Here is a 14,862-nt window from a genome sequence, read left to right on the forward strand (position 1 = left end):
CAAACAGGCAGAAAGTGCAAGGTCCCTTCACTGCATCAACTCCTACCTAACAGTGACGGAGAGCGGAGGGGGAGAAAATCACTGGGAAAATGAGTGCTGCCAGGAGGGGAGGAGACGACTCGGGGCAGTTCTCTTCCTCTGGAGGATTTGTTGCGCTCAGGGGACTCCCCTTACCTGGAGGGTCACCTGTGGGGCCAGTTGTAACCAGTTCCCTTATCGAAGCTGCAGGGCAGAGTGTGGCACTCCGGCTCCTGCGGGGATCTGGCGGGAGGCAGCTGAGCTCCCTCCGGGCAGAGAGTGGGGATATAAGGAGAGGTATCCATGGGCAAAGCAGCAACAGGGTGCCGAGCTAGCATAGGATAGGATAGGATAGGATAGGATAGGATAGGATAGGATAGGATAGGATAGGATAGGATAGAATAGGATGCAGCTCCCAGGTCTGTGCTGCGGGGCCTCGCTGCTGCTGCTTGTCCTGCCGTGGGCAGGAGCGCAGCCGGCCGACGGCGAGCACGATGCGGAGCTGCGGTCCCTGCAGGTACCGGGGCCGGGCCGGGCCGGGGCTCCCACCCCTACCCGTCCCGCCGGGGCGAAGCGGGGCTCCCTGTCCCCCCGCACGGCCGTCGCTCCTCCCCTCTCCTTCCCTCTCCAGGACCTCCTGAAGGCGCTGGGGCAGCTCCGGGAGGAGGAAGGGGAACCGGGCCTGGAAGACGAACCGGTGGCCGGGGCTGAGGACGGCGGCTCCGAGTGGGACCTGCCGGGGGCGGAGAGCGGCCCGCCGGCTGCCCCGTACCCGGCGCCCAGCCCTCCCCAGCCGGCGGAGGGGCAGAACCAATGGAGGACCCTCCTCTCCTCCTACAGACGGAGGCACTTCTCCGGCTGCTTTGGGACGAGGATGGAGAGGATCGGAGCGCAGACGGGGCTGGGATGCAACCAGTACAAAGCCCGTAGGTCCCGGGTTAGAGCCCGCGGCAGCCCGCGGTGCAGGGAGGCGGGGGAGGCCGGAGAGGTGGCCGGGGCAGCCGCTGAGAGCGGCCGCTGTCCCTGGCTGAAAGCCTCGGAGCGGCTCCCCCGGCAGCTCTCTCCCCTTCTCTGCCAGGTTTCTGGAGGAGAGGGAGAAGCTGAAGCCGGGACCGGCTCCCAGGCGCTTCCTGAGCCTCCAGGCCGGTGTCCAGCAGCCAGCCAGCCAGACTTCCCCCCGGAGCCCCCGCGGGAGTGGAGTATGCAGCAATAAACTTTCGTACAAAACCTGCATTGCCTTTTGTGAGTGTTTTTTTCGGTCACGGCGTAGCAGACGGTCAGAGGATACACAAATCCCCGCAAGAGCTCTCCCCTCTCTCTGCACTAAGGGGTCAGTCCCCACCCTGGCCAGAACATTCCACCAGACCCGCACAAGCCTTTGCCGGAGGGTCGCAGCAGCAGGAAGGATGGTGGTTGCATCTTTCCAGGACAATGATCATTCCAGTGACCCTCCACGCTGCACTAGAGAGCCACTGTCAGGGTGGCAGTGAGCTGGGATGCCTTTGCAAACGCTGCGAATCCTCCCAGGAGCAGGAGGTGGGCACCGGGCTTGGGGTTAATTCCAGGTAGTGTCCTACACGCGTCCCTGTCCCACGGGCTAAGCCGCTGGTATCAGCGCCAAGCTTGGCACGGCGAACCGGCACAGGGTGCCGCTAAGGACGGAGGGGCTGCATCGCTTTAAAAATACACTTGGCGGCGGCCGGGCGGCGGGCGGCGTTCAGGACCCGGGACAGACGCCAGTCGCCCCGCAGCCCGAGCGCCGGCCCCGCCGGGCTCCCGCCGCTCCTCCCGCCTGCCCGGGGCTCCCCCGGCCTGCCCGGGGCTCGGCCTCCCCCCTGCCCAGCCCGACTTTCCCGGCCCGGGGCAGCTCGGACGGGCGGCTCTTCCCCGAGCTTACGGCACTCGGCTTCAGCGAAGCCCCCTCCCTGTTCTGCCCGGGTCTTGTGCAAAGCGCTCTCAAGACAAGGCTGTGAAGCGCAGGGAGCCCTAAACGGGCAGAAAGGCTCCAGGCACTGCCCAATACCCTCCTCCAAAGGAACTGAGAGCTGCCTGCACTGAGCCTGGGGAGACCAGCAGAGGAAGGGGCAGCCACACCACAGAGACAATACATCCCGATCAGCGAGAGAAACAATCCACGTTTGGGATTAAAATAAGTTTCCTCCCCCCTGGAAAAAGTGAGGCAACTTAACTACCTCAATTGCTGTATGGCCTGTACTATGATCTTGGTGATGCTGCAAGCCCTGTACCAGACATGATTACATTTCCCTTTTGTTTCCCGCACTGATGGCCTTGTCTCTTCATTTCCTTCTTAATCTAACCAAATTGCGAGGCAGAGAAAGAGAGCTTGCGTGGGGTACAGCACAGTCTTGTCAAAGGGTTTAGTCACTGTGAGATGAAAGGCATCCAAATCCAGCCTCCTCCTCAGAACAGAACTACAACGGATCTTTACGATCAGCTCACACTGATCGTAACTCTAGCACTCTTCAGCTGCGCTATGGCAATAGGAGAACGGACATTGCTGGAAGGATGTGCAGCAGTTAGGGGCGTCAGCTAGGACAGAGCTATCACCAGAAGGAATCCACATGACACCAGCCCCATGGCTTACAGTCAGCCCTACAGGGCTGAAAACCAAGGACACCTCACCAACCTGCTGGGGAAAGGGCAGCGTCACCCTCAGCTGAGCTCTGTCCTTGTGCCATCCTCCTCCCTGCAGCGCACCCTTGGTGCTCTCCCTCTCTGCTCTGAGCTGCTTTCTAATGGAGCCTCATGTCCCCAACACCTCCTACCCCACACCCTGGGATGCTGGGGAAATGTGCCAATTTCCCAACCCTAAAACCAGTCACCATATGCTTTTTATAAGAATCTGCTGCCCTGTTAAAAGATTCCCAGCAGGGTTTTTACTAGGCAAATGGCCAGCTGAGCATGGGCAATGCCTGGGTCTTGACTATGCATCGCTGGGCTATAAAGCCTAAAGTTCATATTAATCGTGCCAGGGTGATGATACTGAGATACCACAAGCAAACAAACAACTGAGCTTTACAGTTTCAACAACGATGAGCTGAGTTTGACATTTTACGCTCCATTTGCTTCAGCAGGACTGCGAGATGGATAATGGAGGGCAGAATTTGGCTTTGAAAATACAACAGACACAGTGACGATCAGCCATTTTATCCCACCTACGTAATTCTATACATATGGCATGAAACAGTGCACAGAAATCTCCCTCTCTTAGAAAAGTGTTGCAAAGACTGAAGTCAGGACCCTACATCTCATTTATCTGCTGTGTAATACAGAAGAAGGAAAATGAGCAAAGCAGTAAAAGAAAGGAGTATCTCTGGGTCCAGGTTATTGAATACGGCCCTGGAATATTAGATTGTTTCACAGGGACAGGTCACTCAAAGCTAAATATTTCACACCTGTGACTGATATTGTGTTCCTCGGTTTCTTGCTGCTGGGTTTGTGCCCCAAGGGTTGTTTTACAGATGCACTGAGCTCTCAGACAAAACGCAGACCGAGCGACAGAGTGGTTTTGCACAGAGACAGCACTAGAGAATACTTAGCGGGTAGGGAGGGTGAAAGGACAGAAACAAAAAATAAAACAATAACATATCCTAGTTATCTTAAATTGGACAGTCAGTATTAATAAATAATTCTGGTTTATCTTTTCCCACTTTCTCAGTTTACAAAATGAAGTTACACCCTGGTGCAGACAAACACATACACACCCAAGAGCAGCAGGAAGAGAATACCTGTAACTAATCAGTGCATTATACAGATATTGCAATATGGAGTCTTAATTTAAAAAAAAACAACAACAAAAAACAAACAAACTATTAGGATCTCAGTTCTTTCTTAAGCACAATTTGAACTGCACAAAATAAGAATGTGTTGTGGCACACAATAATATAAAAAATTAGTACTGCCTCCGTGTACAGAAAAAAGAAAACATTGGGGAAAAATAGGGAGTGCTCTTATAATAAAGGACTTCATCAGAACACACGCAGAGTTGGGCTGACTTCAGGCTGTATTAGGAAAAAGTAGCATTTGAGCTTGACTTCACAACCTTGAGAATGTCCTTTCTAGTATAATTTTGGTAGCGGATCATGTGAACAGCGTGTTCACATGTTTGTACACAAACACCATGTTAAGACATTTAAGACATGAGAAATATTTTATCGTTCTATTATTATTTAGCAAATGTACTCAGGAGATTCTTTCAAGATCTATATTTGTATTAAAAGTCAACACATTATTACTAGACCGACATATTCAACTTCCTCATATATTCATTCTTGTTTCAATTTAGATTAACAACAAACATTAAGAAAATGCAGGGTAAGCAATACGCTTCATGATTTAGAACTCTCCTGCAGTTCTGTAAAAAGATTAATTTTTAGTTGCACTATAAACACAAAGACAATGCGGGAAGGGGAATTTGCAGCAAAGCTGCATTTGCGTGATTTCTCATTTAAGCTAAAAACTGCTAACTAATCTTGAAAACTTCAGCTCTCAAAGAAACAAATAAATACTTTTTAATATATTAAACTAAATGTTGCATTTTAACCCCTCCCAAAACACACATACACACAAATTCATTCTTCCTTGGGGCCAGATTCTGATACCTTTGCTGAATAACACCGAAAGTGATCTATCTAAAGTCCTCGCCGAGCAAGTTGCTTTCTTGTATGACGGTACGAGAAGATTATTCCTGAATCTGACCGTCTCTTCTTCAAATTTATTAATGTAGGGTCAAGCCTTACCATCGATGTTTAAAGAAATCCCATTGATTTAAACGTTTGGCAGTTAATAAAGACTAGTGTTTTTCAATAGTGCCGAAGTCAGTTGTCGTGGGGGGCTGGAGGTGCTCGGTCTCCCTGCAGTCAGTCTAGAAGTTATCGTCTGTATTGAGGTGCAGATCAGGGTGTCTCTGTTGTTGGCAACGTACAAATACAAAGTCTCAATGGTGATATCACCTCAACAGCAATGGGAAAAGAGAAGTGGCCCAAACCTGGGATTTTCAGCACACTCCGTGGTATGCGGTGGCTGTGCATATTCCATATATAGAAGGAAATTGTGCACGATACTTTAGGTGTCCTAAAAGTAGATTTATCTTCAGCCTTTACTCTCCACCAAATACCCATCTGAAAAGCCTATAGTTTTCCCTGTAAAAGGGAATTTCCCTATGGAAAGCTTCTAACTGAGCAGAGTTCAGAGCGGTTTCAGGGTTGTTTCCCATCTCCGTAAATCTGACCATAGGGGTCTCTTGAAAGAAAATTGCTAAGAATTTCCAACTGGACTATGTAATCACAGCGCCTGGTATCAAGAGGAGGGGGAGTGACATGAAATCATTGACTTGTGACATACATTCCTCAGCAACAGCAGCTGCTGCCTAATGACAGCTAATAAAGGGAATCTTCCCTTGACAGAGCTGCATGCCTGCAGTGGGACTGGAATGTGCCCCAGATAAATCCACCGATAACCTAGGAAGCAGAGATCACACCCAAAGAGTATAAAAGACAAGCTTTGGAAGACAGAGGATACGACAAGGAAGAGAGAGACCTGAAGAGACATCTCAGAAGAAACAGCTTGAACTTCCCTATTCCCAACGAACCCAGCGCCATGGACACTAAAGGCTCATTTTCCTGTGGCTTCCTCTTGCTGCTGCTCATCCAACTCCAGTCCAGCAGAGCCAACCCTATCTACAGCCTCAGCCCTGCCAAAGAACTGGCCAGCATGGAGGTGAGGACTCTTCTTTTGCAAGGTTAAACTTTTGGGGTGCTTAGCGGAGTGCGAGGTTGTTGTTTTGCCTTTCTTTTGCACAATTGGATAGCCACATCAGCGATCGCATGCCGGGGGAACAAAGTCTCAGATCTTCACAGGGGTTCAAAGAAGCTCCATAGAGCAATATCTTCCAGTGCTGGCTTCACCTGAGCTCCTGGGTAGCAGTGGGAAACAAAATTCCAATGCTGTGGTGGTATGTCTGCTTTGGGGTTTTGGTTCTTTTTCTCTTAAACATCCACATTCCCGGGACCAAAGTCCCAGAGAGGGAACAAATCATCACAGTAGCTCTATAAGAACAAATAGAAAACTTTCAGGTGGGCTACTGTTTAGCTTACTGTTTTAGCTCCCACTAAATGGCAGGAAGAGTGAGGCGGGATGGCCATACGGCTCTAGCTTTGTGGATTTAAGAGAACTGGCTGCATGTGGATAGGAGATGAGGAGGTAAAGCAGAGCACCCAAAGTCAAACTTTTAGAAAAGTTGCTAGAGGAATAGTATGATCATTTAGTACAACTCAACCAGAAAAGCTTCTAGAGCTATGAAATTACCACATGCATATTTTAACGAATGATAGAGAACATCCATTGTTGCAGCACAATACAAGTTTAAGACTCAGTCTCGCACGATGAAGTCTGAAAGCTCAAACACTTTTGTGGACTGGTACCAGTGGTCAGCCTCTTGCAGCATCTGACCCTGAGAACAAACTCCCTAAGACGATTAAAACAGTGTCAGCCAAAGCTAAAACTGCCCCATGTCTGTAGGCTTTTCCTAGCATTCCAGCAGCTAGCTGAGAACTGTGGCTTCCAAATGCATTCACTGTCAAGCAAGCTGTAAGGCTCACTTCTCTCCACTCTGCTTCTAGAGATGAACAATTAGATTCCTCTAATTGGTTGAGCTGGCCTTGAGGAGGTTATCTGATCCCTATTACACAAAGCTTTAAAAATTATAGAGAATGGTACCCAGGAAGAAGTCACATAAGGACATAAATTTAGCATACAGGTATTTTCAGGGAGATGCATGTTACTTCAAGGAGCAACAATCCTGGAACTCCTGGAGCACAGACTAATGAAAACGCCAAGAGCTTCACCAAGTGACATTCAGTGAAATAGCCTGGGGTAACAAGCAAGCAGATGATCTTAGCAAAAAATAAATAAATTTTTTTAAAAAAAAGAGAAAGCCAACTGCTGGCAGGCAGCATTGCAGGCAACTTCTGAGAACATGGGAGTGACTATGGATTCAGAGGTACTTTCAGGCAGTGTACCATCAGTTGGTCGAATAGTATCTCCCTGTGCAACTCAGAACCATGCCTTTTTCCTCCGCTAAGAGCTCTTCTAACCTTGCCAGTAACACACACTTCTGTGGCAAGCGGCTTCAATCAGCTCTCAGCTAGAGCTACCCAGAGATGGAATGAATGTGAACAGGGATTTACTGCAGAGCTCACGTACCACCAGCAACCCTGGGATCCAACCTGACAGTCTCCCTAGGGGTGCCTATGGGACCACTGATGAATGCAGAGTTGGATGATGGGAAGAGCTAGCAAATGACCACAAAACTCTGAGTTTCATGAAATTAATCCTTCTCTTGTAGGCTCTGCTGGAGAGACTGGAGGATAAGTTTGCAATGATTGAAGCCCTGGAGTCCAATCCTGACCTGCAAGACCCCAAAACCCAGGAGGAGATCCCACCAGAGCTCATAGATGACAGCGACGACCAGAAGGCTGAACCCAGGCTAGCACCCAGCACCCCTCTGTCCTACAGGGACCCCTTCCTCAAGAGACTGAGGGGGCTGCAGATGCCCAGGATGATGAGAGATTCTGGCTGCTTTGGGAGGAGAATTGACAGAATCGGCTCCCTGAGTGGGATGGGTTGCAACGGTGAGTCCCGTCTAAGCCATTTCACTGAACAGAACAGACTACATCTGTGTCACGCGACAAGGGAGGAGCAGGTTCTCATTTAAGTCTTTAATAAGACACAGTTTGAGAAAGGAATTCATTTTAGTCTAATATTTAAGCTAGTATTGGTTTTTCTATTGATGTTTGTAGGTAAAAGCACTGCTGACAATGGTGCATGCACTGAGAGAGAAACACTTTCTAGTAACACTTATGTCATGTTTGGCTTGCAGGTTCCAGGAAGAATTAGGACAACCTCCCCATACCCTACTCTGAAGAATGCTTTACAGTACCTGTTCCTCCCAAGATGAAAGCCGGATGCTTTCTAAACTCTTCAACGGAAAGTTATTCCTATTTTTATTTATTTATTTATTTATTTATTCGATGTTTTTTAAAGAACATTTCTTACTCTAGCACCAAGAAACCATCTTTAAATAAAACTAACACATTAGACATCTATGCTGGACCTCTCTCCTGTCTGTTGTATTAAAATTTCTTGTATTTTCCTAAAGTCAAAATCCTATGTTTTATTGGTACTCTGGTACCCACAAGGCTGGATCTTAATTACACAAGACTGCAAAAGTATGAACTCGATAAAAACAAAAATGAGTTTTTCACTAGAGTTTTTCCCTGTGCGCTAAGAAATTATAACAGATTAGCAGGAAAAAAAAGCTTGCTCAACATTGAAAAACCAACATGAGTCCTATAGACAGGGTTTCAGTAACAAGAGAGTCCTTTTGCTGGTACAGATTATTCAGTCAAGGGAATTGCCACTCCACTGCCACAAATCCCTCATGCAAGCAAAATTCACATGAAAAGAAATAAGAAAAATCATAACACTCCACAAGTTTGAAGATAACCAGAGGGAGGAAAGGGAATTCATTGTATATGCTTTCTAGCACTAACCAAATAAAGGTTACAAGCATCAATAGAAAGATACATCATTAACTGTGTCTTGTCTCACTCTGCATGTGGCTGAGGTGCTCATCCTCAACGTTTCTTGATGGATTCTCAAGGGGCTTGAATCCTATCACGGTATTTGTCATGTGAGGGCAGGTGGGATCACTCCAATTACAAAGCAGCTAGTACATACCGTTTATCACTTTCTGGGAATGGCCACTCATAAAGTTGTTCTAAACACGGTTACTGGGAACACTGCAAGTCTGTTAAAAGATTCATTTAAGCCTTCGTAGCTAGCATTCACAGCTATGATCTGAATCTGGCCCAAAGCACATTCTTGCCGCCTGCCCCGCCAAATAGGGTTATATTGCCGAGACCACATTCAGTTAGCACCCTGTGGACCAAACAGCTTGGATTCCCCAGTCAGCCACAGCAATGGCATTGAGCCCAGGCTCCACGCAATTGTCCTGTGATTGCACATACTGCTGGAAACTCTATTATTTTGAGCATCTAATTTTGCGCCTCATTCCCAGCACCCATTACTCAAGCACCCCGGAAAACTTGTTCAGTGCTTAAGAACACAGCAGCACCAGGACGGACTCAACTACAGAGGTCTAATTCTGACTTTGCTCATGCAAATGCACATAGGGAGAGGAACGATACTTGGTCAAGACAGGCTACAGGGAGGCAGATGTGCCAGAGCCATGGCAGTTGCTGACAACGGCTCTCAGGAACCATAGCTACAGTGAAACCGTAAGTTTGAGTGCTGAATGGCACACTGCTCCTGCACATGCCTCTTCACAGCTAGGGCTGCTGCACCACTTTAATAGGGCTTATGTCACACATCACATTGCTGATAAGCCGCCCTCCCAGTGACTCCCTGTACTGCTGACATGACCTCCGAGGCACCTGCGTGCTCCCTGCCACGCTGGGCCTTGTGATTCTTCCCTAGGGAAGAAGAGCAGAAGCCTACTCTGAGGGAATCATTTTGCTCCACTCTGATGGGAAACAACACCTAGGGTGATACAATCACATGTCAGACCCTCTCCTTCCAGCAGCACCAGCCAAAGATAAAATACTCTGGGCAATAGTGCCCAAATCGGTTTCCCTGGCAGGAGAACTGATTCCCAGGCCAAGACTCCCAGCAGCTACCATGAGACATCTCTGCAGTGAAAAGCTGAGCATTTACTCAGAGGCGGTTTCACAAGTCAAGGTGGTGTGAAGTCACCCTTTGTGGGGACAATGGGGCTTTGTCTTCTCAAACAGGCTTTCCAAACACACCCCTGTAGCCACCTGTTTCCCGCTGCAGCAAGACGGGAACACACAGGTGGATCCCTCCATACTGGCAACCGGCGACAGCCTGACTTCCCATGCACTGCTATTAAAGGAAAGTAAAAACAATCCTCATACTCTAACAGTAACAGTCCTTGCTGGAGCCGAATTTTACCCAGTCAAGCAAAACTTGCATAGACACATCAAGGCCCTGTAAATTGTCCCTCCCTGTCAGCCCCGCAAGGCACAAAACACTAATGAGTTCAGTGGAATGTGCTAAAAACCGCAAGAAGAGTTGGCGCTGCTTGACCCAAAGCCAGGTGGGTCCAGTATTAACAGCAAGCCAGTTCACGGTGGAACAAGTCTGTATTGGCTTGCAGACAGTATGCTAATAGACCCTGCGGTCTGGGAGAACCTAATTGAGAGTAGGCAATCTAGGAAAAAGGCATCTCTCTGGCTGGATTTTTACTGCTACTCCCATAAACACACTGAGCTGTAAAGCTCCCCCAGGGAAATCTCACAGTCAGGCCAGAATAGGACTGCACACAGAAACGAGCACTTGGAAAAGCTGAATGAGAGAAACTTAGCACTGATCAGCTCTACAGATAAAGAGCGTCACCCCCAAGGACAAGCAGAGCTACCACTGCTGCTGCTAGAGCTGGATGAGAGAGAGCAGGGAGCAGTCTTGGGAACAGACAGACCCAAAGAAACACACAGATAAAAGCAGCCACAGCTTATGGAGAAAGCAAGGACATCTGAAAGCTAAATGTCTCTCTAGAGCTGCCTTGCTTGCTTACTAAAGAGGCTACAGAAAAACTGTGGCCAAGAGAGTGCATATAGAAAACATGAAAGGCTCCACTAGAAACTTGCGTTCGGCGAGGCCAGGAATTTCAGCCTGTAGGTACAGAAATGAAGGATCCCAGAGTGAGCTAGCAAATTAATTCATTTATCATCTGTTTCACAGAACAGCCACACACACTGTGACCCATCAGTTCCAACGGCAAGTGCCACTAACGTTCTTCACCAAAGGTCAGCAGGCTGACCTTTACAGCAGGGGAACAAGAGCGGCACAAGCAGTTACCACAGCGTGGGATGCATTACACGTTCATGCTCTACTTTACTTTGGAACAACTTGGACTTGTGTTCATGGCTCAAAGACTAAAAGGACAGTCCTGTTGTCCCATATACACATCAGGTGCTAACTCGACAGCCTTTTATTTCTTCTTCTGCTGCTGTCACCGCAGTGGATTTGCACAGTTGCACATGCTATCCATGAAAGGATGCAGGTATTGCTTTTAACTAGGCCCTGCTCTCTTCCGGCTGTAGCCAGTTCTGCACAGACCCACAGCTAAACAGGAGCTAGATTCCTTCAGGTTTGTAGCGGATCTGTCTTTAGTGCCTGTAAATTTTGGAAACTAATCCTCCTAGAACTTTTTTGAGGAAAATATGGGACTGGACTAGAGGAGAAAAAAGCAGTTCCAGGCTCTTGTGAGGGCATGAACTGAAGATTAACATATTCTAACTAAGTCCTCACACCTATCCAAGATACATCTCAAGCCCTCTAGAGAAACTTACCCTACGGGAAGGTAAAGTTGGTGACGCGTCAATAATAGCGCAGAGTTTTCCTTTAGGAACTGTGCTGTGAGTCAGCCCCAAGACAGGGAATCAGGGTAGCTTGTAATTGTAAACAATTCAGAAACAGTCTAACTGCAGGATGCCTTTGGGACAAAGCTATCACTGCAAAGTAAGAGCTGATGTCAAAAACAGCTAATGCAGGTTAGGTTCCAAGCAACTATTCAGCACTGAGCACGGGGCAGGGTCCTGAAATCCTGCCCTCCTGCATCCTGTCAGGCATCAGAGTGCATTGTAAACCTCAATCAACCCCCCACAACACAGCACCTAGCATGTATCCAAGTGCTGTCATGCTCATCGTGCAAAGGAAGAAACATCCCAGCGAGATCAGAGAAGGACCAGGCTAAGACCCTCCGTCCAGCTCTAATGACATTTGCCACCTCCTGCAATGCCAGACTTCATACTCACTTCCTAATAGCTTCTGGCAGTAACCCTGACTGACAGTGCGTAATTCAGCAGCTTTCTTTCATTTGAACTTTGAAATACAGTAATTACACTAGCATGCTTTATGCACACTGTAAGGCATGAACTTTATTTGGAAAAGTGGTCTGGTTGGCACGGCTTTTTTTTGCAAATTAGATTTGAGGGTTTCTTTCCCCCTCAGACACTGCACTATCCCTTTCCAGCTTCCCACTAGATGAAATGTTTCACTGAAATCCCAGTCTGCAAGCAAGAATGCCACGAGAAGCTGTCACCACTGCTTTGTTTCTCTAAGAAATCATATATGGAGTATAGGGCGCACATCCTCCGCTGCTGCAGGGAGGAGTAGAGCTGTGCCAATTTGCATAACAATCTGGCCATATCCAGCGTGCTTGATTTACTTTCACTGAAGCTTGGCCCCCAAAGGTCTTTGCTGATTGACACCTGCTTGATGAGTGTGTCCCAGTCATCCAAGGCAGCAATTCTTTACAGAGATAGCACGCTGGCGCCATGCCCAAAGACAGAAGCTACCAGCAGCATGGTCACACAGCTCAGAATTTAGCAGAAAGCTTGTTGACAACTCTGCGGTGTTGAGAACAGCCTCTCCCTGAGTCTCTCGCACGCTTACCCGGAGGTACAGCTCCCATTAGACAGTTGGCACCCAGTTGTCCAACACTTGTCTCAGTTTTCACACCAAAGAAGGAAGAGTCCAGAGGCATTGCTGAGAGATAAAGGAAGGGGGAACTTTTCTGGTGCTTTTCTCACACCTTTGAAGTGTGAAATATCTTGAAACAAATCAAGAACGTTCCTCACAGCGAGATGTCCCTGTGCTGTCATGCCTTGCTGGAGCTGAACCATTGCCACTCCAGTGACAGCTGCTACGGACAAATAACTTTAAAAGGGAATCTTCTGCTGGCTCCAATCCGCAATCATTTATCAGAGCAAGTGATAGAATGCAGTAGGCTTTGTTCTTTGAGTCTTATTCCTGCCGTCATTGCAAATATAAAGAGAGGCAGTCTCAAGATCAGTCTTTCAGTGAGAAGGAAAACACCAGAGTGACACAAAAAGGCAGAAAGAAACCTCTTGTTCCTTACTGCTGGCAACAAGAAACTGCTGCTGCCTTTGGTCCTTTTCATTGATTACTTGTAATAGTTTGAGGCAAGCCTCCCATCATCCTATTTGAACAAAACAAAAGGAATTTCTACAACTGGACTTCCTAGTTCAAAGAATCCTGAGCACATCAGTTCCCCTCTCAACAGTACAACTTGCCCTTTGTAAACAGGTTATACCATGCCTATATTTTGTTTTCCTAACAGCAGATTCTATTGCTAAGTGATATACTTCCACAAAAAAAGACCAAAAAAAAAAAAAAAGGCTTACAGTTGTAATCACAGTTTGTGGCCTTCCATGTGGGAAGGAAGGAAGGAAGGAAGGAGGATTTGTAAGACCTTCCCGTACTCTGAATATTCTCCTGAAAAACCAGCAGAATCCTGTATAAAAAAAAGAAGCTGGGGAAGTTCTAAGAAAACAGAAGATAGTGAGAAGGCAGCTAGGGTCAGGCCTGATATGCTGGAAATTGGGAAGAGAAAAAGAAGCATAAAATTGATGTGTGAAGTCAGCCACCCTACAGGGATATTCTGTAGTATCAAGGGGCTGCTGGGGGAGTCAGCAAGGCCCTCAGGGTTGTCCTGTCTTCTCTGTTAGAGTCATGAGTTCTTCATCACAGTATTGTTTTCTATGTTCATCTATTCAAACTGGTATCTCTGGGTTCCACTCTCCTGCTCCTAGATGCTTAAGAATCACTACAACGTGTGTTAAACACACATGGCCCATACAGCAGCTTGTGCTTTTATTTCTGCAGTTTTGTTACAGCACCCTGATTTGAAAAGCACATGCTGGTTACTTTTAAATAGTGATCTCAACGTCTAACCCTCACAAACTGATACCCCTCCCTTCCCAGACGGTGGTGGAACTCACTGCCATCTCACTCCAGCCACGAGGAGATTTTTTTCACACAGTGCATTTGAAAAGCGCTGGCGGACGCTGCAGAGGCCGAGCGTGCCCCAGCGCCGCTGGACGGCGGTTCAGCACCCTGGACAAGAAGAGCAGCCTCGTCCCCTCCTCACGCCCGGCGCGGCCGCGGCTCGGCGCAGCCGCCCTCTGCTTCCTGCCGCGGGCGAGCCGGAGACAGACCTGGCTGTGGCTGTACGCACGCTAAAGCGGGCAGCTTGCATCCTGCCAGCAGAGCAAAGCATTAGAAAATAATCTCACTGAACAGCACTAAATTATTCTGCTAGATGCACATTTTACAGGTACAGGGATCATGACACACAGGTCGATTTAATGAATCTATAAACTTTGGTAGAAAGGGATTTTAATCGACACGTGAAGTTGGTTGCTTTAAGCATAAAGGTATTATGCAGCTCTTCTACTAACCACTATTACCCATGATAAAATGCAAGACAAACCACCACTTCTAACTGGTTTTGATCCCTCCTCCTTCAGGCAAGAAACTTTATTGCTTTTATTGTCTGTAGTAGAAGTCACCTTGCATATAATCTTGACGCCCAAAGCAGCCCTACAGCTAACAGAGGCTCTTACCAAGCGTCTGGTACCTGCATGAGTCCAGCTGGCTGCTTTAGTAGGTTTGGCTGTGGGGAAGTTGCCATACCACCAATTGCCAAGCTGTGTCTGTGAGCATGGACAGACACAACCCTCCCACCCCCTTTTTTCAGGGTGGGAGGTGAGAAAGCAGACAAAAGACAAACAATCTATTTCCTTCTTTACTGTTATGCTAAAGTGGCAGGTGATGTACCTCAATTTTAGGACGGAAATGCTTCTCCCATTCCCTCCTACATCACTGCAGCAGCAGAGCTGAAGCAGAATTCCTCCCGCTCTTTTTTACTGATGACTCACTCTTCCACTCCGTTTCCTTGCTAGGAGCAGTGTTTCA

General features: G+C 47.8%; 2 protein-coding genes across 2 annotated transcripts; both read left to right on the forward strand.

The window, feature by feature from the left end:
• Positions 1-254: 254 nt before the first annotated feature.
• On the forward strand, positions 255-1,243 carry LOC134524224 (natriuretic peptides A-like). Its single transcript, XM_063354057.1, has 3 exons — positions 255-535; positions 650-944; positions 1,097-1,243. The coding sequence occupies exons 1-3, from the start codon at positions 425-427 to the stop codon at positions 1,120-1,122; spliced, it is 432 nt and encodes a 143-aa protein (XP_063210127.1). The 5' UTR covers positions 255-424; the 3' UTR covers positions 1,123-1,243.
• A 4,272-nt stretch (positions 1,244-5,515) lies between these two features.
• LOC134524251 (natriuretic peptides A) lies at positions 5,516-8,629 on the forward strand. Its single transcript, XM_063354103.1, has 3 exons — positions 5,516-5,757; positions 7,385-7,670; positions 7,919-8,629. Exons 1-3 carry the CDS (start codon positions 5,638-5,640, stop codon positions 7,933-7,935), a joined length of 423 nt encoding a protein of 140 aa, XP_063210173.1. The 5' UTR covers positions 5,516-5,637; the 3' UTR covers positions 7,936-8,629.
• The last annotated feature ends 6,233 nt before the right edge of the window (positions 8,630-14,862 follow it).

This window comes from Chroicocephalus ridibundus, chromosome 16 (assembly GCF_963924245.1).
Source record: "Chroicocephalus ridibundus chromosome 16, bChrRid1.1, whole genome shotgun sequence".
Taxonomy (NCBI): domain Eukaryota; kingdom Metazoa; phylum Chordata; class Aves; order Charadriiformes; family Laridae; genus Chroicocephalus; species Chroicocephalus ridibundus.

Excerpts from the sequence above, each read along its gene's own strand:
- LOC134524224 (XM_063354057.1), top strand. The coding sequence starts at position 425 with ATGCAGCTCCCAGGTCTGTGCTGCGGGGCCTCGCTGCTGCTGCTTGTC. Across the intron at positions 536-649 it reads CGGAGCTGCGGTCCCTGCAG|GACCTCCTGAAGGCGCTGGG; the intron begins GTACCGGGGCCG and ends TTCCCTCTCCAG. Across the intron at positions 945-1,096 it reads ATGCAACCAGTACAAAGCCC|GTTTCTGGAGGAGAGGGAGA; the intron begins GTAGGTCCCGGG and ends CTTCTCTGCCAG.
- LOC134524251 (XM_063354103.1), top strand. The coding sequence starts at position 5,638 with ATGGACACTAAAGGCTCATTTTCCTGTGGCTTCCTCTTGCTGCTGCTC. Across the intron at positions 5,758-7,384 it reads AAGAACTGGCCAGCATGGAG|GCTCTGCTGGAGAGACTGGA; the intron begins GTGAGGACTCTT and ends CTTCTCTTGTAG.